Here is a 26,768-nt window from a genome sequence, read left to right as displayed (position 1 = left end):
AAAATAATCCTATAATATAGATACTCTTCATTATTTCCATCTTCCAGAGTAGAAAACTGAAAGGTGGGAGGTTAACTAACTCACCTAATCAAATCGTCAGTGAGGGACATGGGGACAGGAGCAGGCGTTGCCCCAGTCATGGAGCTCTGGGGTCTGGAACTGCCCAAAACTCTAGTTGTACAGAACGCTTTGGTCAGTTTCACAAAAGAGCAATATGGAGACTTGGAACTAACTGCTCAACACAGGACACCCTTGTGCAGCTTCTGTTGTCCAGAGAGATTGCTGTGGCCCCTTGAATGAGAGATTCCTCTTTCTCAACCTCACTCTCAACACCTGCAAATGAAAAGCAGGGACTGTCTCAAATCCCCTTTCGGATCTCACATAGCTTCTTCTTGTAGAAGCCAGTGAGAGAGCATTTCTTATTTCCTGCTATGACAAATGGTGAATATTTCAAAACTAGAATCCAATCTTCTCCTTTCATAGCCCTTCACTATTCATGAGAAGCAGGACGTGGGAAAAGTAGGATAGAAGGACCACTTACCGCAGATTCAGAACCCACCGGCGCTGTCATTTACTTTTCGTAAACCATGAGTTTAAACAATTATTGGAATAATTGTTCCTCCCCCTTGAGTGATCTTTTGTGTTTTATCATAATTTGAAACAGTGTGTTTTAAAATTCTCTTCTGTCACCCTCTCATAAAACTCCTGAGAGGGTGACATATGCCAGAATTAGAGTCCCCACTTAGCAAACTGAAAAATGGTGAGATTAAGTGGCTTGTCCAGGGTGACACAGATATTAGTGACAAATGGAAAGATGGGCATTCCTTATCCTGGTCCATCTCACATCTACCAGAAACCTTCATTAAATCATGAATGAGTGTCCAGCCAGGAAAGTTAGAAGTCTCTGGGCATATGTTTCCAATTGGCAGTTTAGTGGATTCCACTTTGACACGACAGGCATTTATGGAGCACTAACAATTTCGAAAGCAATGGTGCCAAACCCAGGGGAACGCATACATCACTATCTCTGAAGGCTAATAGTGTGCTGAAATAAACAGGCATATATAGAGTTCACTAAGATGCAATAAATACAAGTAAATTCTAGGAGCAGCAATTCTAGGAAGGTTTTACAGTTGAGGTAAGAGGGAGAACTCTAGGATTAGCCTATTTACTTCAAACAAGTTTTCATGACTAACTAGCTATGGAATTCTTAGGGAAGTTGCTTACCCTTTCTGAGCTTCAATTTGCTCATCTGCAAGGTGGATATAATATTAAATATTAAGGTTTGCACAAAAAATTAAATGAGCACATGAAGTATCTACAACAGTGACTGGCTAATAAGTGGTCCATTAGCTGGTGGCTGCTGATGCTGCTATCCTAATATTACTATGAGGTTCACAACTACTAGTCACATAAATGACAATGATTCTCACCTGCCTGGTGCATTTCTGGAGAGTGATTGTTTGTCTTGATTGGGTTTTGAGAGGGCCAATGCCAAACATGGCCTAGCTGGACACAAGTCCAACTTTGAAAGAATTGGTGGTGAACTTGAAGTCAGAGAAAAGACTAGAAAAGGATCAAGAGCAAACTTTGAAGACAAGACACAGACAAAACTAGCAGCAAAAACTGGTGGGATGTTGGTTTCTGAATAAGGAATCAATGAAATGATACAAAAATAAATCAATAAGCAGGGAAATTATTGAAGGAAGGTGGTGGGGGGAGAACAGAAAAATCCATTGGAAAGCTAATTTCAAAGACTATGCAAGAAAAATATCACCCACTAACTCTTACGGACCACAACACTATTCTGAACCTGAAGAATCATTGAAAATATTTCCTACAAAGTAGGAGAAAAGCACACTTAGAACCCCCACTTTGGTGAGAGAACCAAAGAAAGAAGTTAAATCATGAACCCAAGGTCTCGCTATTAGTAAATGTCAAAGCAGGTTGACCTCACACAGTGTAATGCCAGGCTTAAGTTCTTCACTATAGGATTCCTGCCTGCAAGGGAAGACAGAGTTCTAAATACAAGGCAAGCATCATGGAAGGGAGAGGATGGATATACGATGGGTGTGTTGGAAACAGCAGGAAGCACTTGGCGGTGTCGAGTAAAAGAGGAAAGAGACAAAGTGATTCCAACCAGAAGATGAAGGTGATATCACCTAAGAGAAGGAACATGGAAAGTTCATGAAAGTAGCTTAAGAAAGGGTGATAGCTTTATTTTAGACATGTTTAAAGTATCTGAAGAGCGAAACTCATTCTTGAAATTCAAGTTTTGCTGTTGATGGGTGTGTCTTTTTTTTTAAGTTGTCTTTGTGATAAAATCTTTACATTCCACTTAGGTTTTTCACTTTGAGCCAAATGGGCTAAAGTGATGACTAGTAATTAGAAGTTACAAAGACGTTTAGGTAAACAAAGGCTTTTTACCCTTCTACTGAGGATGTCATGACTGATCTCTCAGAATCATAATTAGCTATTTTACATTTTCATTGTCCTATGAAGTTGTATTTGGGCTAAACATCAGTCTAATCAATGCTGATTTCTGCTGGTTTTCTTTAGACACCCAAATGGAGCCAAACACTTCAAGCAGACTCAATTTTATACTCCACCAGGCCTACAAAATGCAGAGCATTGCTATGTTAATCTGCTTAGATTGCAGGGTGAAAGTTGAACCTTCTTACTTTCAAATTGCCTTCTTGCCAGTGGATGTGAATTTCTTTACAAAAGCACAGGTCCAACTTTGCTTCTAAGCTTTCAGGAAAAGAAAAAGGAAAAAGAATAAAAATACAAGTTTTCAAAATAAACTGACAGAGAAAACCTTTTTCACCTTTCAGCAAAACATTCTTATGTGAGACTTCAGGTAGAAAAACAAATCCACACTACACTATAGTATACTCTGAATGTGCTTGGAGGGTAGGCATATTTTATAGTGAGTATTCCTGGAAGAAATAAAAAAAAATCACACTTTATCTCATTGACAGTTTTAAATTAATTAATGCTTTAGGTAAGCCAATCCATGTTAGGAGGATCCATAGTAAAACCATTATATGCTAATATCAAAAAGCATAACTGTGAATTCCTGGTATGTATCTTATTCTATGCAAAATGCTTTACATACATTATTTCATCTAATTTTCAATTATTGATGCTATTATTGTTACCACTTTATAGATGAGGAGATTAGAGATTTGAGGTTTTAAAGGCTATGCCCCAAATCACATCACCCCTAAGAAACAGAGTGGAGACACAAGCCCACCTCACTTAGCCATTTGGAAAATCTTGACCACTACCTGCTACATGATGGGCATGTTCTTGAATGATGAAGGCACAGTCATGAGTGAGTCAATAACCAATCTCATCCACCAGGGGCACACAGTCCAACAGAGATCAGACAGGGTGGAGATCAGACGGGGGCTAGGCAAGAAAGGCCCATGTTTTGTTGCGTCATTGTTTTCTTTCCTGGCTCTGAGGTCGCATCCAACTCGGCAGATGACATGAGAGATTCTATTATTTTTGCCATGAAAATGAATTTAGGCACCATTATTGGAGAGGTTGGATTACCTGTTAGCTGCCTCTGGTCACTGTGGAAAAATGGACAATCATTTTGGTCAACCCCCTTCCATATTTCCTTCTTCCTCCATCCTAGCCTTTCTCTGTGTAATTCCCTCATTTACCCAAAAGCAAGAGCCTGCCACTATGAAATAGCCACCCTTATAGGGGCTATTCATGATTTTCTGCAATATGGCAGAATGCTATACAATATGGCAAATGCTAATAATGAGCATTCCAGTTGGGTGATATTTTAAAATCCAAGCTTGTGTGAATCGTGATTTGTCAGTAAGGTAGAGGCAATCCGTTCAGAAGTGCTCTGAGGCACAGCTCCAGCAATTTTCCTCTGTGGACTTATATTTTATGTGACTGAACACAATCATGAAATTGCAAAGGAACTCCAGTTTTCCTGTGATGGAAATCGCAATGTCATTGCCAACAACCACCTCTAATAGGAGACATTCAAAATAATTGGCTGTTTTCAAAGTATGTTTCATTTTCATGTGATAGATAAATATTAAATAGTACAAAGTGCTCATTATAAAGGCCTTTTTTGGTTCTCACAAACACTCAGGACCAAAGGTGAAGAAACACAAGTCTCACTCACAGAAATTTGGAGGCTCCCCTTGTCAGGGTGGTCTGGGAAGTGCCAGCTCCCGCAGCTTCAGATGGATTGATTGCCTTCTCTCTGTGGGCTGTGCATGATCAACTTGGAGTTAATTGTTCCTATATTCTCCGTGTGCACCTGGAAATAGCTCCAGTGGGTGGGTGAGTGAATGGTTGTGAAGACAGGAAGAAGCGGGAGGGCTCCCAGGCCCTCACATTCTTGAGATACAGCATTGGAGCTGACAACGTTTAAAGAGTTGCTTCCAGGGTCTGGCCCAGGTTTGAACTTCCACCCAGAAAAATCAAATGATACAACAAGGAAAAGAAAGACAGTTTTGTGCCAGATCCTAATTCCTGTGCTGATTAGCTAAGTAACTTGTGAACTTGTGTCAACCTCCAGCCCCTGAAAGTGTATCCCCACATCTGAATACAGTGCCGATGTCTTTGAGCATTGTGAGGAGTAGAACCAGGAAGGGGATCCTCTGGTGTGTTGTCTATAAACAGGAAGGGCACCTGGTGTGTTGTCTATACCTCTACATGTGTCAAAACATAAAAGAAGAGAGGAAAGAAATTGCATGGTTGCCTTGTGAGATGACATTGGAAATCTTCCTCCAGGCTCGCCCTGCTGTGTCAGACCTGAACATTAAACAAACACTTACATCTCCTTTTTCCAGAAGTTTGCAGGAGTAGTTTCCAAAGCTAAAGTCAAGAATCTTCTAGTCAAGAATCTTCCAAAACCTGGAGCAAAATAAATCAACCTTCCTCCAATACCTGCTACTGGACTAAGCTATTAAATACGTGACATATATTCATAAGAGATAACCATCCCCATAGTGATGTTATTGCCAAAACAATCAAGTCACTATTAAAGCAATCTTTAAAAGGGTAAACAGAAGTGATTAGGGCATTTTTATAAGTGATTGAAAACAATATAAATCAGGCTAGTTGAGTCGACTAGATAAATCAACTTCAGCTCAAATAGAATTTTAAAGGTACAGTATTTATGATCTTTAGATAAAGAGCAATGGAGAGGCCTCCCTAAGGTGCAAGGGGTTGTGACTCAGCACTATGAAGCTATCCACAGCCACTGCAGCACGAGTTCCATCCCCAGCCAAGGAGGTAACCCACATGGTGTAGCAGATATGTCTTGCCCCCTGCCCCCCTCAGCAGTGTATCTCAGTCAATCTGCCTGTTCTGTTCCCCACTCTGTCTCTGGTGAATCCTCTCACCCCCTGCACTTCTGACGTAGGCCCCAGTTCTTATATGCATGAATAAGTAAATCTTTTTTCTTTTTTTTTTTTTTAAAGAGCAATGGATGCCTTTTGTAGAGTCAAGTTGTATTATAAATGGACATTTGTAGATACACCCACTATGCTTGGAATGCTTCAAATAGTTATTGGTTGCACACTATTTGTATTAAGCACTTCTGTATGCATCCTATATGCTGTTGGGCTGGGTTAGCCAGCATTCTGGCAGGACCCAGGCAAAAGAATAAGGCAAGGGCTTCACAGTGCTTCATCAAAGAGAAGCAAGGCCCCATCTCTATGCAGGAGACCTGGGTTCTGGACCCACTTCCTGAAAGAAGTGACATCATTCTTCATAAAATGGCTTTATTTCAGCATTATGGGGCATATTTATAAACATGTGCATTAGAAAGGCAGGCCTCACACTCATGTTTGTCTGAAAGCAAGATGGTCTGTACTCATGTTCAGGGTTTGACCTCTGATGAGTCAAATTTGCATAATTATGAGTTGGTCTGTCATAAGCTTCTACTGTATTTTAAGAGATGTTGTGAGAAAGATGGCTATTTTTAAAACTCATTCTGTTGTTCTCGGGTGATTTGAATTCCAATTTCTAGTCCAATTGTGTCATGGCCTGAGGGGCAGTTCCCCTCAGAAATTTAAATCTCAGGAACAAAGAAAACCAGGCAGCTGGGCACTCATGAGTGGCTTTTTAAGTTGGGAATTTTGTCTGATTAAAATTAAATCTGTTAGAAGATAGGCAAATTAAAATACTATTTGTATTCAGCTTATATTGGAATGAAAGACAACTTTGGAATCAACCACTCAGCCAGACACCTGCACAGTTACACATTGGCCAGAGCAGGTCCATGAGGCCAGAGTCCTACTTGGCCCTGGTTTTAATCCAAGACTAACCCTCTCAGCCTCTGGCCTAAGTTTCTCAGTGGCAAGATGCAAAAAAGTCAACAACCTTTTGTGTTTTTATAGCCGTAAGGCCTCATCACTCCACCCCTTTTTCCATGTGTTCCATCAGCACAGCCCCAACACCTAACCCAGAGCTCTCCTAGTGGCTAGGGCAGTCCCCCTGAAGCATTTGGGGTGCAGTGTCACCCTAGTGTGTGGTTTAAAATAGTTCATCCCCTAGGACTTTAGACCAAAATACGTGACTTCTACTTTCTTTTAAAATAGTGTATTGACTAAGCTCATGCTGTTGATGTCAAAAAGCCAGGGATCAAATCCAAGCTCTGTCAGTTACTAGCAGTGTGACCTTGAGTAAGTTATTTAAGATCTGTGAGTCCCAATTTATTCCTTACAAAACAAAGGCAATTATAGCAATCTCAGGGGATTTTTGTCAGCATGAAAAAGAGATAATATACAGCCAGACTTAATGTAAAAGCTCTCTAGGGTAGTGGTTTTCATTATCAGCAGAATGTTTAAAGCATTCTCTTTCGGGCATTGAAGACATCTGTCTGCTTCAATACTAACTAGTTATCTGACCTTGAACAATTTATTAGGCTTTCCAAGTCTCAGTTTTATCATCTATAAAATGGGGTTGCTAGCCCCTCTCTTGAACAGTGTTGTAAAGATTAAATAAGATTGAGTAACAAACGATGCAGCAGTCAGACTCTGAATAACAAGACATGATTAGATCCACGTATGTCTAGAATGCAGGTGTTTATATTTGTTTGCTCAGGGCTTCCATAGCATAATGCCACAGACTAGGTGATTTAAACATCATAAAGTTGTTCTCTCTCAGTTTTGGGGGTTGGAAGTTCAACATCAAGGCATCAGCAGCAATGGTTTTTCCTGGGCCTCTCCCCATGGTTTGCAAACAGCTGACTTCTCGTGTGACTTTGCAAGACCTTTCCTCTGTGTGTTTATTCCTGGTCTCTCTCCTTCTTCTTCTAAGGAAACAAGGGGCATTGGGTCAGGGTCCAATCATTTTGAATTGCATAGATTACCGTCTTAAAGGTCCAATCTCCAAATATAGTCATATTGGGCATTGAAGCCCAGTTGGGGGTTAGGCCTTCAATCTATAGATGTTAGGGGCACACAACTCAAGATCAGAAATCAGGCTGTAATAGATTAAGTAGTGAGCAGAATTAGGACATGGGCACAATAAATATAGCCAATAATTCTGAGACTTTTGATAACACAATAGCAAAGAGAGTTTGCCATTATATTAATCATTGTTATGTCTGTTAGTTTGGAGTAAGGCATAGTACAGAGAACATAAGTTTTAGCTTCAAAGACGTGGATATACCTCCTGTCTCTGTATTACCTCCTGTGTGACATCTGGCCACTTATTTGTCCACCCCTGTAAGACTTGGTGTCCACAAAGATGAAAAATGAATAAATGCTCATTGTGTAATTATAGTGAGAATTAGAACTATTTCAGTACAGCATCTACCTTGTCTCCTGCCCTATAATAGGGGCTTGATGCATCTCAGGCATGTATTAAAATCCCTCCAAATGCAAGCTCTTCCATAGCAGCTGAGTCACTCACATCATGAATTCCCGAGTCTTCCGTGCAATCATGCTGTGCTTTCTACAGTTCATCTCCAGGAATCAGAGTCTTGATTGGGTTAGGCGGTGTTGCTTTTTTCGCTTATCATAGGGTGGTGATTGCTGATGATTTCAGGTATGTTTTTAGAGCCTGTCAGTCTCCTAGAAATAGAAGCAGCCCTTTGGCAGATAGGAGTCATTAAGGGGTAAGGTACCAGTAGCTGGGAAAATAAGAGTCCGCAGGCAGACATGTCAAGTGAGTGCTTTGAATATTGCCTGTGGCGATCATTCTATCACACACACTTATTCCAGTAACACTGACCCTCTGGCCCCAGGTCTTTTGTCTCAGTCTCAGCAACTGCAAGTCCAGGGCAGCTGGAGGAAAAGACCAAGTTGGCAGTGCAATTCACACCACTGTGTGGTTACAAAGGCTGAGAAGTTAATGTGCTGTTTTGTTTCTTTCCAGAGGAAGGGCCACTGGGTCGAGAGGAGGTTATGTGACGATTGGAAGGCTGCTCAGAAAATATGATTAAAATTTCCTTTCCTTTTGCCTATGCTGTATTTCTCGGAACCATGCATAGAAAACACTGGGATGTGAGAGGAGACACGAGGTCGACCAGTAGTCCTCAAACCTTTGGTTTGAGCAATAATTTCCTATAGGGAAACTAATATACAAGGGGCTCCAGAGGAATGGAAACTTTCACTATGACATCATTTGTTTATTGATTCATTGACTGAAAAATTATTGAGCAGCTATCAGTATCTGATGCCATGTGAGGGCCAATGAATAGGCTGATGTGTAAGACCTTGCTCCTGTTGTCACAAACGCACAGTAGAGAAGACAAGCCAAAGCAGATTATCATGTTCTGTTTTACATGTTGCATGAGAGGGAGGGGGGCTGTGAGAATGCTGGCCATGGAGCCATCGGTTCTGTATGGTATAGCAGCATGGAGAGAAGAGGCAGTGATATTTGAATCGGAGGAGAAAAAAGATATTTCACCTAGTGGAAAAGGGAAAGTAAGACATTTTGAGCTGAGGACATTGTTCAGAAGTTGCTGATATCAGCACACTTGAAAAATCAGAGCTTTACCATTTGTTGTTGTCTATTCACATCAGGTCTGTTCCTTGACATTTGTTTTCTGCAGTGTCCACTACATAACTACAACACAGTGCAGTTCACTGCCTCAATTGCAACCCTTGCAGGTGCCATCTTTCTTCAGCATCTCTTGACCAGGACCCACTGAATGGGGTCAACATATTCCTTGCAATGAAGGAAGAAGAAATTTGAAGGAGCTCCATTTTGACTTTTTCAACCTATGAAATCCAGTCTGGCATCGATCTGTTAAAGTCTAGCCACTTTTTTCCAGCTACTTTTAGCTCTTTCTACTTTCTTTAGGTGTATGCACCCACTTCCTTTCTCATCATTTTTATCCTTGTCAACTCAGAGTTTATTCTTGGCCTCCCCATCATATTATGTCCCTTTTATTTTTCTTAGCCATCCATCACTATTCTGTAGATTTTTCCATATTACTTTTCCAAAATAAATTATTATTATATGAAAAGTACAAGACGGATGTTTCCCTTTATCCTCCTCTAACTTGCTTGGACAAACACAACCATTCCAGTTATTTGCCTTATCACTATTCTTTGTCTTTTACAAATTCCCTCAGGCCCATGATTGGGACATGACAAAATTATCATTCCACTGACCTTCCTTTCCCTCCTAAGTGACTGCTCTGGCCCCTCATAGCACTCAGTGAGACATGGCAAGAAGTAGATTCAGATATTAATGAGAGGCAGCATTAATAAGTTTCAAAAACAATGTTTTTAGTCAAAATGCCCATATTTCCTGCTAAGGTAAGACAGGTTGAGTGGACAAGGAGCTCAGGGAACAGAGGTGATAGGAGAAGCTATTCTCCTGAGTCTCCCCTCTCTGAGGTAGAATCTGGAGCCAAGAGGAGAGAATAGAAATGAAGGAGGCCATGGCATCAGGACTGGGCCTGGCCGTTTCTCTTGCCAATGAGTTCCTTAGCTGGGGGCCTCCCCAGTGGCACAGCTGTTGAGTGCTGGGTAGCGAAGCTGCCCGCAGCCTCTGCAGCACCAGTACGATCCCTGGCCACTGGGTGAGGGTCCCACATGGCGCGCAGATCTCTCCTGCCACCCGCTGCTCCCCTCAGCAGTGTACTTCGTCACTCTACCTGCTCTGCTCTTCACTCTGGCTCTGGTGAATTCTCTTACCTTCCCGTGCTTCTGACTGTACCCAGTGCTTGTATAAATAAATAAATAAATAAATAAATAAATAAATAAATAAATCTTTAAAAAAAAAATTAGTTCCTTAGCTGAACTCTCAGCTGAAGAGTTCCTTAAGCCTCCATTAGGCCGCACTGCAAAGAAGCTGAGGTTAAGTAAGGATACTGCACTTTGAGACCCTCCAGTACTCTGATCCTAATGTATCCAGATGCCTCCCAATTCATGTAGTTCAACATGACCCTAGAGCATCTGTGCAGATGTGACCCAAGCTTACTCGTACAGAGGAAAGGGTTCTATAGACAAATGTCTTGGAGTCAGCTTGGTTAGGCAAAGATAAATAGAATTCTTTGCTGCAGATCCTCTCAAAACTTATATACCAGTGTTTTGTTCCCAGACTATGCTAACAATTATGTCACTTTCCAAGTTTCTATGGACACAAAATTCTCATTCAGAGCTTCTTTGAAAAATTATGGTATAATTTGTAATACTGCTAGGTGCAGTATTTTAGAATTCATCTGTAGTGATGAACCCCCTTGGCTGCAAGTAAGGTCAAGCCATTACGTCCCCAAGACCCCTGCCTTGTTGGGGTGCACCTATGACAAACAAGCAACTGGTACTCATGCCAGCACCCACTCTGAGTACCTTATTTGTAGCAAAGGGAAAATATTCGATAACACAGAGAGTCTTTGCAGAGTTCTTTCTCGTAGTTGGATGATACACAGGGTGATATCGATTGTCATGAAATGAAAATTCCTTTTTTATAACCACACTTGGTATGTGCACATTATTCCAGTTTTTAAGACTGAAATTGTTTTAAAAAACTACAAATGCTAGATTTGTAGTAACTAGTGACCAGAATATGTGAAAAAAATATTATGTAGAATTGTCTTAGCTTAATACTATAAACTGGGAAATGTAAAGGCCATGACTACCAACCGGTGCAAGAAACCTTCCTCTGGAAAACTCACAGTCATCCAGTAACCATGTCTTTCTGTGTTGCTGTGTATGAGTATTGGGGAGCAGTGGCTATTCTTTAAGCTGTATTTTTTGTGGTTTTTCTCTGCAGATAGCGTGGAAGATGAACTGGAGATGGCCACCGTCAGGCACCGGCCTGAGGCTCTTGAACTTCTGGAAGCCCAGAGCAAATTTACCAAGAAGGAGCTGCAGATACTTTACAGAGGATTTAAGAATGTAAGATCTTTCTTTTCAACTTTGCATCCACATAGTTCTCAGAGAAGCACTAATACTCTTCTCTGAGAACTCTACCAAATGTACATTTCACACTGATCTTGCCTAGGTGAGAATATGTTAATAACCATTTGGACTTTGATTCACTTTGGCTCAGCAATTTTCATACAATGTAGTGGCAGCTTTGACAAGGACAAGCACGGAGAAGGCTTGACTCAACTCAATCCTTAGTTGGGAAGCATTTTCTTTTTCAGTTATAATGACAGCATTTGAATGAGTTTCAGGTAAGGTGTTTTTTTCATTTTCAAACAGTATAGTCTATAGTGCTTGACTTGAATCTCAGTTATGAATTGGGCTCTATCAAGGAATTCCGGTCCTAGCATTACAGAAAAGTCTGTGAGTTTATAGTCCTTATAAGAGCAAGCTGTCAATGCCTTATCACCACAGACATCTTTAAGTAGTTCCTGTATCTAGTTCTCTCATCCTCACTCCTGAGTGAATCATCATGAAAAGGTGGGGTAACCCATGCATGCCAGAGAGTGTGGGAGAAAGGCCATGTGCGGTGGTCTGGGCAATTTGTCACACACACTCTCTTCCTGAATACTTGGTATGGACTAAGCCAAATACTGCAGTTTATCCCAAGACAGAGAAGATATGCTTCTGTTCCCAAGGAGCTTATGGTCAGAATATAGAAAGGTTTGTAGTAATGAATGTATTCAAAAGCAATTCATCCTTAAAACTATCAAATGCTTCTTGCAAATGTACATACAACCCATTGTGCATTGTGCTCTGGTATACATGTAAATCTTAGGAGCTATATAAGTGCCCCTTGGGACATAGATTAAATTACTTTGATCCCTCAACACACTTACCCCCCTAGGCCCTCAACTCCATGGCCTAGAGTGTCCAAAAATGCTGCTAATTCTAGCACCTCCAAATATGATCACCTCAAAGAGGACCCATGTCTAACCTCATGGAGATCAGGTCAAAAGCTTTGTCTCTTCTGTTGTATCCACAGAGCATTTGTAATGCTAGCTGACTTTTCAGAATATATTTCTAGGAATCCAGTGTACATTTTTGCATGCTAACTTCTACCATCTCTTTAAATCCATGGGGTCTCTCTCTGTATCATTTCTGTTCCTCTCCACTCTTCTTGATTGGGCTTTCTAAATCCCCCCCCCCCCCATTGCACCTCTGAAATGCAGCCCTCTGCTAACCCCCTGGGTGGGGTGAGTAGCTTGGGTGGAGAATAGGGAAAATATGAAAATGGGAACTCACCCCACACAGACTGGACTCTGATTAAAAGGAAACTGGATATAGAGTCTATCAAGATGACACATACAAATAAACATCCATCAAAGAAAAGGGACATTGAAAATTAGGCTAAAGGATTATTAGCTATGTCTGTGCTGCAAGAATCTACAGGTTGCAAGGATTGCAAGCACTTCCAATGAAGCAGCGACACAGACCGCTGGCCACAGAAAACCACTGAGCAACCAGGATGGGGAAGGAGAGGAACTGAAAATGGAAAATCCCAGTCTTTACAGAAAATAAATGCTAAGGGAAAGCTAATCACAGACTGGAAACAAGTGCATTCCTGCTATCATCTAAACTACTTTGCTCTAATTCAGAGATCTTGTAATAAGCAAACTTTTTTTTCTCTGTAACATTGGATTGTTCCATCAGGAACAAAACGGTTGTTGAATATAAAAGAACTTAAGCCAACCTCTCAGCGTCCCTGTGTTCCTGGGCTGCTGGTACATTATTACTGTAGGTCTCTCCATTTGGAGGCCAACTACCTTTCATCCCATTTGTGGCAAATTGGAATCCTGATTACCGCCATCATTAACCTTGGGAGCCAGCATCTCTGCAGCATGTCTCCTACAAGTGGCACTTCACAGAAATTGCCCAGCTCCTGTCTGTATTCAGTGCTTTCCTTTATTTTTTTCCTCCGTGTCCTCTTTTCTTTCTTTACTCCCATAAACCCACTTTTTCTAACCTCTTTCCTTTTCCAACCCTCGGATCTCTTCTCTATTTCTTCATTCCTCACCTTTCTTTTTTTAGCCTCCTTTGTCTCTTCTCTTGTCCATTCTTGCCTCTTACTTTCAAGTCTTCCTCTCCTCCCTTTTTATTATTTTCTCTGTCATTCTCTCCCCTTCATCCTTATCTGGCTGCATAAGATAAATCCCCGTCAGACCTGAGTGTGCCCAGAGTGGCCGTGGCCTTTTTATTTTGAGTTTAGATCCCATAGTTAATTGTGCAACCCAAATAGATGTGCCCAAATGTGTAGCAAGAGAGGCAGGACAGCAGGACAGCCACTTTCAGGGTTTACCAGGCCATCAACCAACTGAGCATCAGAGAAAGCAAACCAACTACCAACTAAGCAAACCTCCAGTTACCTGAATAGCAGCTATCTCAAACCTTGAAGAGCCAAAAATCATTCTACAGGAACCGATTGGCATATTCATTTTTAAGAAAGCATTTAAAACTTTCCATATTCTGATTCAAAGGGTCAACTACTCATCAACACCTTCAAACAGTTGTACTTATATGAAATTGGCTCAACATGGTAATGCACCCCTACAGCTACACATGACCAGAGTCTCCCAGTCATACCAGGGTACTAATGTAGTGCCCTGGGGGGTGGGAGAGAGAGGAGATACTGAGAAAGAATTTCTCAGCCACTCACCCTGTCATCTCTACTGACTCACCTCCATGTGTTTATTTCTCTTACCACACACTGAATTGAGTTTCCAAATGTAGGCAGCCGATAGAACTGGAGAATATGTGTAGTATAGTGTTTTTCAACCCTTGGTGTGCCTTGGGATCACCTGTTAAAGCACAGATCTCAGGGTCACAGTCTGAAACATTATGATGTAATTGGTACCAAATTGGTGTGGAAAGTTCATAAGTTCCCAGGTGATGTTGATATTGCTGGTCTGGGAGTGACACTTTGAGACCCTCTGGTCTAGTGCAGACATTGGCAGCTCTGGCGCCATCACACTGGAGTTCATAGCTTCGGTGATAAGGCACATCCCTCTGAGTGAATCGCCTCTGTGCCCTTGACTCTACACGCTGGGATAATGACACCCACAGCGAACAGATTTGTTTTTGTTTCCCAACCACCATCCCTTACATCTCCTTGTCCCTTCCCCACCCCCACATGCCTCTTAAACCCAGACTCCTGAGGACGTTTATTAATATCCACTAGTTTTTTTAAGTGTTCTACATTATCAAATTATCTGCTCCATAAATACCTGGTATTTGTTATTATCATTCTGATTTACTTTGTTACACAAAATTCTTTCAAACTTCTCCCATTGTTGGTGAATGTGACAGCATTCATTCATTCTCATGGTTATATAATGCTCCATGGTGTGGATATACCACATCTTCATGATCCAATCTTCAGTGGATGGGCATTTAGCCTGCTTCTACGTCCGAGCTGTTATAAATAATGCTGTTGTGAATATTGGTGAGCATGTAGAGTCTTTTTTGTAGATGGTTTCATATTCTGTGGGTGTATGTCCAAGAATGAGCTTGCTGGCTCATACAGTATTTCCATATTTTGTTTTGTAAGGCAACTCCAGATTGTTTCCATAATGCTTACACAAGTTCACATTCCCACTGACAGTGTAAGCAGGTTCCTTTTCACTGCATCCACTCCAATACTTGTAGGGAGTCTTTTCAAATTGTGCCATTTTCTCTGGTGTGAGGTAGTTTTTCATTGTAGTTATAATCTTCATTTCTGTTATTAGAAGTGACAACATTTTTCATGTCTTTTGACCTTCTGGAGATCCTTTTCGGTGAATTGTCTGTTCATCTCTGTTGCCCCTTTATTAATTGAGTTATTTGTTTTTTTATTGCTGAGCCACATTTTTTTGCTGTATCTTGGATATAAATCCCTTATCATTTATATATTGTGTGGATATTTTCTCCCATTCCGTAGGTGTCTGTTTAATAATGTATTTTCTTTTGCTATATAAAAGCTTTTAAACATGAGTCAATAGCATGTTTATATTTTCTTTTCCTTTTTTAAGTAAGATTAAAAAAAAAACATGAAGTTCAACAAGAAGAAATTTTTAGGTTGTGACCTCCCAAAGAGTCAAGCTCAGTTTTGTGTCCCAACAAATGGGAGTGTCTCAGTTGGCCAACATGCCTCCCACACAGTGTTCTTGATATTGAGCTACATAATTATGGATTAGAAAGGATGCAGGAATGATACAAGGTAGTGTCTGCATATCAATAGCCTAAACTCAGCTACAAAGTACAGTCCTATGGGGGATTTTAAAAACAACAAATAGTTGGGTACCATGCTTGGCACTGTTGATGTGATTGCTCTAGAAGAAATTTGAGCATGAGGATTTGTAAAGTTCTCCATGAACATATACTAAAAGAACCATTAGAATTGAGAACCATTGAGCTGGGTGTCTAAGATCTTAATGGTAAGGTGCCTTTATCACGGGGAGAACTGTTAATTGTGATGAACCCTATAATGTCAGAAACCAATGATTATATCATCTAATAGGAAGCTTATGATATTCTTGGTGGGTGGTATATGTGTATTGGAAAGGGAGTGGGCAGTAATGAGCCTTATTGCTGATAATTCTTATTCAGTTAAATCTGGGGTGATGCTCAAAAATCCTTTTTTTAAACTCCTCACTTTAACAGACCACTGACAAGCAACATTTTACAACCACTCACGTGGGAGGTCACTCAAGTATCTATATACATGACTCATTAACTTATTTTGCCATTATCTTTTAAAATTGAAGATAACTTCAGTTCAATTCTAGATTATCATGAACTTACTGGGCATTAAGTTTTTATGTAGCTATGCCTCTTTGTCATTTTTCTCTCTTTAATTAATAATTTAAAGCATATTCTTCCAGTTTTTAATACACAGGATGAGAGATAGTTGCAAGTAGCTAGACCTGTATGTTTTGGACATCTTTTCTGTCCCAAGCCTTTTCTTGCTTCCTTTATTCATTAATTTCAATAATATTAGATCAAAGCATCCATTTGATTCAAATATATCTCTAAGGAGTCACTCGAATACTTTTTCATGTCCTTTGTACTAAAATGTGGAGTATTAATATCCTTTTTACCTAAAAATGAAAGTTGTTTCTGTTAGTTTTCTAGTGTGTGTAACAAATTACCACGTATTAAGTGACTTATTTTTTTAATATTTATTTATGCATGCAAGAGCTAGGGTGCAGGCCAGAGATGGAGGGGGTGGTGACAAGATTCACCAGAGACAGAGTCGGGAGTAGAACAGGCAGATCTACTGAAATATATTGCTGAGGGGAGCAGCGGGGAGACAGGTGAGGACTGCTGCACCATGTGAGTCACCCCCCCTGGCTGGGGATCAAACTTGTGCTGCAGTGGCTGCGGACAGCTTCATAGTTAATTAAGCATCTTAACCTCTTGCACCACCAGGGAGGCCCTTAAATTACTTTAAAAGCATGCATTCATTATTTGAGAGTTAGGGATCCAGAAATGACTTGGCTGGGTCCTCTCACAAGGTTATAGTTAAGGTGTTGGTTGGCTACCTTTGAGCTGGATTTAGAGTGCTTGCCCAGGCTCCCACAGCTGTTGGCGGGCTCCATGTCTTAGTGGCAATGTTTCTGAGCTGCTTACTCTTTCACTGACTGCACTCCTGGAGTCACTCACCTCCTCCAGGCTGCCTGTGGTCCCTGCCAAGGGCCTGTCACAGGCTCTTTCATAACATGGCAGCTCACTTCTTCAAAGTCCTCAGGGGCCAATCTCTCTAATCTGCTAAAATAGAGTCTTATACTAATGCAACATGATCAAGGACATTGCATTCACCCCACCACCTTATCCCAGTGCTCAAGGAAAGATTAAAGAGTGTGACTTATGAGGAGTCACCACAAGGTGTCCATCACTGTGGTGTCTGCAAGGAAATAGCAGCCCCTGGGGAGTGCAGCAGCTGCATTTGGTCTGAAGTCTCACCTCAGGCAGAGCTTCTCCCCACCCTCAGTGTTGTACCTGCAATCCAGACATCTCCTTCATGGCTTTTATCAATAGTGGTACCAAACTTTATTCTTGATTTCTTCAAGAGGTTTGATGTGAACAAATTTCTTCCAGCCAGAGATGGGAGTTTTCAATGAATCTTTTCTACCCCATTCCAAGCATGTGAGAATTGCTGCTAATACCTTTAAAAATAGATGAAGAGAACTCAGGATGAAATTATAGGGATCTAAATTTTTGACAAAGTACTTTCACATAAAAAGCACTAAATCTCAGTTATTATGGGGAGGCAGAGTGGGGGAGAGGGCCCATGCAAGGGAAAGAGTAGGGTATGGCGGTTAGGGGAGAGACGGAAGCTGCTAATTGCACAAGGCAATTGCTGTTTTGTCATGAGCCCTCAGAGTTATTCTTGGACCTTTCACAGAACTGATTGTGTGACCTACAGTAAATCACTTCATGCCTGGCAGCTTCTGTCTCCCTTTCAGCAAATTAGGGATTAAGATCTTCCCTTCCAATCATGAAGGGGAGTGGGTAATAATTGGTTTTGTTCTGCTCTTGAGAGACTAAGATAAAAGATCTTCCTTAAGGGCAAAGTATTATTCACATACTTTAGAATCAAGGTATAAGAACAGACTCAAAGTGTTATTTCCTATGCCCTAGCAGAGTTTTCTGTCAGACTTCGAGAAATAGGGCTTGTCTACAGGTCTGAGCAGATAACATGACTGCCTTTCTTACTTCCAAGGACTGGCCTGGTACAGAAATTTCCACACTTCTACTTCACTCTTGTCCCAAAGAGACTTTTCTTTGATGGACCAGACCCACACCTTCCCACACCACTATAAACCACTGTTCCTCTCTCCCCTATACACCCCCCCCCCAAAAAAAAAGGAAAAATAAATAAAAGTGAACTAAGTACTCATACTTCTGTTTAATCTATGGACTTTCTAAAAACCATGTTCTGAACCTGGTCCACATTGACATTCTCCATTCCTAATTCAATGTAACTGGCCATTGTATCACTTGGTACCTGATTTTGGTGTGAAAGTCCTAGACCTTGATCACAGAAAAAAAGTCATCCTGCATCATCCACATAATGCTTAACTTTTAAAATTGCTTTTACTTTCATTAAGTGAAATATGTATGCAAGATAGTAAACTTATCTTTGTCTTCTAAACCTGATTTTTCTCAGGTCATCTAGAAATCCAGATGTCTTTCTATACTTCTCCCTCAGAAACTTCTGCATCTAGATAATCTCCAGTGTCTGTCACTTTTCTAGTCTTTGCAGCGCTCACATCTACCCCTTCCTTTCACTTTCCACTGCTCCTGCTTCTTAATGCAACTTCCATCTTTCCTCTGGATTACCACATTGGCCTCCCAGACTTCTGGTCTCCAATCTTGTCCTATGATCCATTATCTGCAGTGCAGCTGGAGAAACCTTTTCAAAAAACAACTAGCCTTGTTATTAATTCCTACATAAAACCGGTTTACTAACTTTCTTTTTTTTTAAAGATTTATTTATTTATTCATACAAGAACTGGGGTATAAACCAGAGGTGTAGGTTGTGAAAGGATTCACCAGAGAGAGTGGGGAGCAGAACAGGCAGATGTGCTGAAATACGCTGCTAAGGGGAGAAGAGGGTGAGACTGGAGAGGTCTGCTGCGCCATGTGGGTCAGCTCCCTGGCCAGCTGGGGATCTAATGCATGCTGCAGTGGCTGGTGATAGCTTTATAGTGCTGCCTTTAACCACTGCGCCACCAGGGAGGACCCCAGTTACTAACTTCCCATTGCCAATAGTAGACAGACCCAAGAGGCCTATACACTCATCCAACAGTTGAGTACCTACTATCAGACAGATTCTGAGTTAGATGCCCTATGAACTGTAGTGACCCAAGTACCCCCCAAACAACTAGCCCCTGCTTATTTTTTTAGTTTTACTTCTATTTCCTACTCATTCTGCTTTAGCCATAAAGTACTGTTTGCAGCTCATATCATTCCTTTTGAGCAGTTTTTGCCTAATTTTCCTCCTTTATGGAATTCTATTTCCCTCAGCTCTCTTACCTTCATCTGGCAAAGTCTTAGACCTGTTCCACACCTCAGCTTGAACTTTATCTCAGTGTAACTGCTCCTCATCATTCATTCTCAGTGTTGACTCGGGGCCCCCCACTGCATGAGGTATTTAGGATATGCTGGTTAAAATGATGAGTGACTTCCCTTGGAGCTTGCATTCCAGTCAGGGTTGGAGTGGGGGCTGATGAAAGGGAAGGGCAAGACAATAAGAATTAAATGAAGACTACCTAGTGGTAATGAGAACTAAGATAAATTGTGTTACACAGAGGCAAAAGAGTTTCTTTTGATGGGGTGATTTGGGAAGAGTTCCCTGGGGAGATGTTTCAATTGAGTCTAGAATGTCAGGAAGGACAGAGTCATATGAAGATAAAGAAAGGACTTTGCAGGCAGCAAGAACGACCATAAAAGAGTGAGTAAAGACTGTCTGGAACCAAAAATATTATTAGTTTTATAATTTCTAAAGATATTGAGAATTTTTTTTTAAGAAGCCATGTATAATGCAGAGTAATGATTTTTAGAAGATGGAGCTGGAAGAGTATTCTAGTATAATGGAGTGTAAGGGACCAAGTGAATCAGGGAGACCCTCAAGAAAGCTATTTCGAGAGACTGAGGAAGGAAGTTTGGCTTAGACAGGAGGGTGACGGAAGAAGCGAGAGATGCTAGGCTATGCTCTGTGATGGAGATCAAATTGACTGGTTTAGATTGAAGAGGTGAGGGGAATTGAGGGCTGAGAGCAAACTTGCAAATTTCAGGGTTGAGAGATTTACATGCAGAAAAGTATTACCTAAGACCTCCTAGAGTAGATTTGGAGACCCTCCCAACAAGTCCCATGTCATTGCACTGATTTAGCATTTTCCTCTGTTTCCTCCTATTCTGTAACTCCCTGAACCTCCTTTACCTGAGCAGTCTGAGAAATTCAGAGTAGGCCTTATATGTCACAGAGGGTCAATAAATGTTTATGAATAAGTGGCCCAGGTAAAAAAAAAAAAAATGAAGAGAGGGTCATCACAGATAAATTTTTTTATTTTTCCTTGCCTTCCTTTTAGTTCCTCCACAGCTACCTGGTAAGGTTGAAAAGCTATTATTTTTTTTTTTTTTTCCTGGAACAAAAGGTCTAAGTAAAAGAACTACACACAATAGATTGGCACATTCATTGAGTTTACCAAATACTCCTCAAAAATGTTACAGGCAATTTCATATGATAGTGCAGAATTTCTTTTGGTTCTCTAGTAAGAATATCCATTGTTGGTCTGCCTGGTGGTGGAGGCAGTTGAGCACAGCGCTGTCAAGCTGTCCATAGCCTCTGCAGCACGGGTTCAATACTGGCCAGCTGGGAAGATACTCACATGGCGCAGCAGACCTCCCTTGTCTTGCCTGCTGCTCCCCTCAGCTGTGTATTTCAGCAGATCTGCCTCTTCTGTTCCCTGCTCTGTCTCTGGTGAATGCTCTCACCCTCCCACACATCTGGCTTATACCCCGGCTCTTATATGCATGAATAAATAAATCTGAAAAAAAAGAAGAATATCCATTGTTTTCAACTATTGAATCACCCATGTCCTGTAATGCTCATGAAATACTCTATCAAATGGGCAATAAGATTTCTGTGGCCAAAGAACCCATTTCACCTTAGTAATACATTTCAAAGATTGAAAGAAAAAGATTGTGTGGTGACATATAGCATGTTCTCATATGTATTGTGCAGAATAAGTTCACTACTATAACACACACAGAGACAAATATGCACACAGTATTTCAGTGGCTCAACACAACAAAAGTTTGCTCTCTCATCTCTACTCCTCTGGCTCATTGAAAATGTTCCCCCCACTTAGTGCTTATCTATAGGTTATGGCTTCAGCATCCCCTATTGGGTTAACTGTCTCTTGCCTACAATCAAGACAAGAGAGAAAGCAAAGAAGGCTGTGTGGGCAGGTTGGGCTGTTCTGGAGTGAAGGTTTTCCCTTTGCCTACATTCCACAGGTCAACTCTTGTTCTAACTTCCAGAAAAGCTAAGAAATACAGTCTTCCTATATACTTAGGAAGAAAATGGAATACTATTCCCTTAAAATTAGAGAATGCTATTGAGAAAACTTATGTCAGAGTTCCCCAAGATCCCCCACTCCCACCCCCAACCAGATTGAATGATTGTCTACAGGACTCAGCAGATAGGTTCACAAGGATGATCTAAAAAGTAAAAGAATACCACGTAAAATCAGCATGTGGTAAGGTACATCGGGCATTGCTTAGAGGAAAGCAAGTGCAAACTTCCAAGAGTTCTTTCCTACTGGAGTTGCACTGAATGTGTTTCATTTCCCTAGCAATGAGTTATGTTATCACATGTGAAATGTGAAATAACAAAAAAGGTCACTAGGCACTCAGCACCCAAGACTTTTATTGAGGCTGGTCATGTAGGCACCCTGTCTAGAATGTACCAAGATTCCAGGCCCCCAGAGCAAAGCTTGAAACGTATGTTGTGTTGTTTGCTTAAACAATGTGGGTTCAGTGAGTCATTCTAACCTGGGAATGGTGGGAACACTCCCCTGCTCCTAGTTCCCATATACACCAGTCAGGGACTGAATTGTATCCTCTGTTGAAAGCTTAATCCCCAGTTAACTGTATTTGGAGAAAGAGCCTTTCAAAAAGGTAATTAAGGTTAAATGGAGATCACAAAAATGAGGTCCCATTCCAAAGCAACTGTTGTCTTTATAAATCAAGTTATAGTACTGGCATGAATCATGCAATACTTTATTAAAAGAGGAGGGATGCATGGATGCTTAGAAAAGAACACAGAGTGAAGACAGCCATCTGAAAACCAACAAGAGATACTGCAGGAGAAATCAACCTTGAGGACACCTTGACCTTGGACTTCCAGTCTGCAAACTCTGAGAAAATAAACTTTAGTGACCCCAACAGATTGACAGGTCAAGGGCCAACCTTGCAAGTGGGCCTTTTGATGGACAGCACTATTAATCCTGCAACGGTTCTCTTCTCCACAGACGTACTCATAGTTTGAAGCAAAAATGACAGTGTGATTAGGTACCAGTTCCGGTTACCTTTGGACAAGACATTTGACCTTTCTGGCCTTAACTTATCTTAAAAATTGGAGAAATAGCTTTTCAGAGATATTTTGCAAAGAGAATGAATGTGAAGCACCAAAAACAGAAACTGTCTCTTGATAATCCTCAAAATCTAGATTGTTATTATTCTGTTATCATTATCCTCACTGGCACCACAGTCATGCTGTCCCTCTGAATTGAATTGGATGACAGTCTGGAAGCTCTTTCTTTGCCCCACATCCTTGCTTAAGGACGATTTGGAAGCAGCGTACTTTATTTAGATCTTTGTTTTTCCTGTTCTTTCTGTCCTCTACTCTGTCATAGTTTCTCATAATGACTCCCTCACAGGCATTCGGTGGAAATCAAAAGCAATAGCATTATTTGCAATGTTTTAAACATGCAGTGCAACCTTGAGATGTCATTACTTTTTCCAGAACAACTTCTATAAAAGCACCTCTTACATAAAGCAAAAATTCATTAGAAACATTTTCGAAATCTTCAAGATTTTTCTTATCTATTTACCTGAAGTAAGTCAGATCAAATTTTATGTTTCTCTTATGCCGAGGTCGGCTGGTCCAGGCTAAAGGAGGCATTTCTGCTCCATCAAAACATTTGTAGATCCAGGGTCTTTCCAACACAGTTCCCTGCTGTTCCTGGATTAGGCTACTTACTGTTCGCATGTGTATTGTGTAAACTAGCCACTTTCATGTTCATCCCCTGCTCATGTTCAGGTGAACAAGCTTTTATGAAAGATAATACAAAAGTCACATATATCACTAGCATACTGTTTGTCATTAGTTACACGAACCACGCAGCTTGAGAAGAAGCTAGGTAGGCTGGCCTCTACATGGATGGCAATGTAAGCCTACAGAAGGAGGAACTACATTTGGGGAACAACTAATTCTTTGCAAAAGTCAACAGAATCTCCTTCTACCAAATTTCCCAGGGAAAATAGCCCATGTTAGTTCAGCTAATCCTCCTAAGGCAAGTTTTTGTCATCTGAATACAATGTGTCAACTGATACTTCAAACACATATCATTTGAAAATAATAAGTCCCTGTCTTCTCAATGTTCCCTACTTCTCTGAGCACTCTACACCAGAATTGAATACATAACAAGTTCAAGAGAAGCTTCAGCCAAGGATGTTTGCTGGTATAAATTGTTCTTTGAACCTGGTCTTCACAGCACCGAACGCAAGCTCAGTGAGGTGAGGAGACTGCTGTGTGGATCAACTCTAACAGCATTACTCCACCTCCTTCTTTCTGGAGGGGCTAACTGGTTCACAAAAATGTATCACTAGGAATCCAATAAGTAATTTTTCAAACTCAGTACATGTTCCTTAAAGAACATATTTCAAAGCTTGGATGCTTTGTGGCCAAAACTGAAAACAAACACAGAGCATCCATTCATCACTGCGAGCTATTGGCAAAGATACTACCCCATAAAATCAGATCATTTTCTGTTTTTTTCCCATTCCCATTTCAATGTGTTCATTGATATAAGCCTAACTAGCAATTATTCTAGTGGTTCTGGCAGACTTTCAAATCTTCATTAAGATAAAATAATTTGCCAAAATTTTGGAAGTCTTTTCAATGCTACATTTGAGTAGATTTATTAAACTATAAATCCTCTTAAATATGAGTTGATTAATTCAACTTGAGAGAAATACAAAAAAAAGGTGTCAAAGGAAAATGAGAAGGGATCAGTAGTTTCTTTATCTGTGCACATTCTAATGAGTTATGTTTAAGAAGATTGAGTCAAAACTTCTCATTTCAAGCTCCTCCTTCTGGTTAATCCTTTCTACAAATAAGTGGAGTACTGATGATTTATTTAATACTTATGACATGCTAAGGATTTATTAGTATTAGGTACATATTAATCAGTGATCAAAAAAAATTGTGCTCAACTCATGGGCATTCTTGATTAGTGCACGAAGTCCTAATAAAAAAGGAAAAATAAATATAAATCTTGGAACATTTAATGATGAAGAAGGCTAGTAATCTCTGAGGGAGATCCATGTGGGCCCATAAAGTGAAATAACTTCTATTCAGTGCACTTCAGATGTAATTCTCATTATACTCAACAGCCCAGTGGAAATCAGTTTATTAAATAAAGAAGCTAAAAATCCCTTCTTTCTCAAATTTTTGGAAGAGGAAAAACAAAAGAGAATATGAATAAATGAGACTACATCAAACTAAAATTTTCTGCACAGCAAAATAAACTATCATTAAAACAAAGTCACCTTACTGATGACAGAAAATATCTGTATGTCATACATCTGACACAGTACTGATATTCAAGGTCTTGTACAACTTGACAAAAAGAAATATAATGCATTAAAAAAATGGGCAGAAGATCTAAATCGATACTTCTTCAAAGAAGAGTTACAGATGGGGCCTCCCCTGGTGACACAGCTGTTGGGTGCTGGGCTGCGAAGCTGCCTGCAGCCTCTGCAGTGCCAGTTTGATCCCTGGCCACTGGTGAGGGTCCCACATGGCGCAACAGACTTCTCCTGCCATGCCCGCTGCTCCCCTTAGCAGTGTATTTTGTCAGTCTGTCTGTTCTGTTTCCCACTCTGGCTCTGGTGAATTATCTCATCCTCTCGCACTTCTGACTGTACCCAGTCCTTGTATAAATAAATAAATAAATCTTATAAAAAAAAAAAAAAGAAGAAGAATTACAGATGGCAACAGACACACACAAAAATGCTCATTAATCAGTTATCTTCAGGGAATGCAAATGAGTACCATGATTAGATACCATCTCATACCTATGAGAATGCCCCATATCAAAAAGATCAGAAACAACAAGTATTGGCGAGGGTGTGGGAAGAAAATGAACCCTTCTACACTGTTGGTGGTAATGTAGCCTGGACCAGCCCCTATGAAAAACAGAAAGCAGATGTCTCAAAATATTACAAATAGATCTGCCATATGATTCAGCAATTCCACTCCTAGGTATCTACCCAAAGAATGCAAAAGCACTAATTCAAAGGTATTTATGCACTCCTATATTCATTTGCAAATGCCAAGTTATGAAACAAGTGCCCAAGGACAAAATGACTGAGTTAAGAAGATAAGGAATATTTACACCATGGAATACTACTCAGCTATGAAAAAGATGAGTTCTTGACATTTAAGACAACATGGATGAAACCACAGGCAATAGTACTAAATAAGTGAGGAGAAGACAGACATCACATGGTTTCACTTCTATGTAGAACATAAAGAAACAAAGAGTCTGTCAAAACCAAACAAAAAACAAACCCTAGAAATCTGACTATAAAACTGAGGCTACCAGAAAGGGAAGGAAAGGGTAGAAAAGATGGAAAATAAAGGGGGAGAGCACAGAGACTTGCTGGTGGATGTGATGTGGTAGCATACACATGAGGTGAGATTCTGTGTTTCTGAATCATATACAGTGTTGTAAACTAATGTTATCTTAATTTTAGAAATATGTTACCAAAAAAAGAAGCTAAGGCAAAAGTAATGAAGGAAATAACACAACCAGGAAGCAGCAAGACTGGGATTTGAACAAAGCTACTCTGGCTCCAGGGCCCATGCTCTTAACCATTGAGGATGACTGGAAAGATAATTGAGGAGGATCCAGACTCAGGACTAGGGGAATTCTGGGATTTAGAAGATCAATGCAGGAGGAGGAGACAGAAAAAGCCATTGCAAGGGAACACAGAAATATGGGAAGAAATACAGCATCATATAAGCCCATAGAGAGTAGTCCTGCAGGAAACAGCAAATTTGTTGAGTGAGGTTAAACAGACAAGCAGAACTAGGACAAAGAGGTGTTTGTGCATCAGCTAGGGTTTTGGATGATGAGCAACAGCAAACCTAGCCAGCTAACAAGAAAAAAGGAAGTGCTCGGAGGGATCTAGGGCAGTTCACAGAAATGAATGAAATCATGAGCATCCAGACTTTGTAAAAGAGAACCTCCTGGGAGGTCAAAGTAATCTGTTAGGAGTACACTAACCACATCTGGGTTCTCCATCCTGCATTCTCTGTGTTCCAGTCCTGCTGAGCTCCTTCCAGTCTCCTAAGCCCAGTTCTTTCCAGAGAAGTAACTAAATCCTGACATCTGCAGGTGAAAATCTGGAGGCAGGAGCTATGCTCTGGCTGGGAGAGTCAGGAGTGGAGTAAAACCACCTTTCAACTGCTTTCTCTCCTGTCCCAGCATGTTCTTCCCAGCTGCTGCCCTGACCCTTTCATCCGGGCCTTAACTACAGTCTTGTCAGGAGGTACTATTTGAAATATATATATCATTGAAAAAGATCACTGTGGAAAAAAGCTTCTGGCTCTTTCTGCTC

At 40.7% G+C, this 26,768-nt stretch overlaps 1 protein-coding gene across 3 annotated transcripts in view; it reads left to right on the top strand.

Moving 5' to 3' along the window:
* Positions 1–26,768, top strand: part of KCNIP4 (potassium voltage-gated channel interacting protein 4) — a 413,140-nt gene that overhangs the window by 324,120 nt on the left and 62,252 nt on the right. For all 3 annotated transcript variants that reach the window (XM_054687959.1, XM_054687958.1, XM_037530664.2), the window contains exon 2: positions 11,218–11,342. In XM_054687959.1, coding sequence (XP_054543934.1) covers positions 11,218–11,342 — 125 coding nt within the window. The remainder of the gene's footprint in view (positions 1–11,217; positions 11,343–26,768) is intronic.

The sequence above is a fragment of the Talpa occidentalis genome, unplaced genomic scaffold, assembly GCF_014898055.3.
Source record: "Talpa occidentalis isolate TD23 unplaced genomic scaffold, MPIMG_talOcc4v2.1 talOcc4.6, whole genome shotgun sequence".
Classification (NCBI taxonomy): Eukaryota; Metazoa; Chordata; class Mammalia; order Eulipotyphla; family Talpidae; genus Talpa; species Talpa occidentalis.
This window is presented reverse-complemented; position numbering and strand designations above follow the sequence as displayed.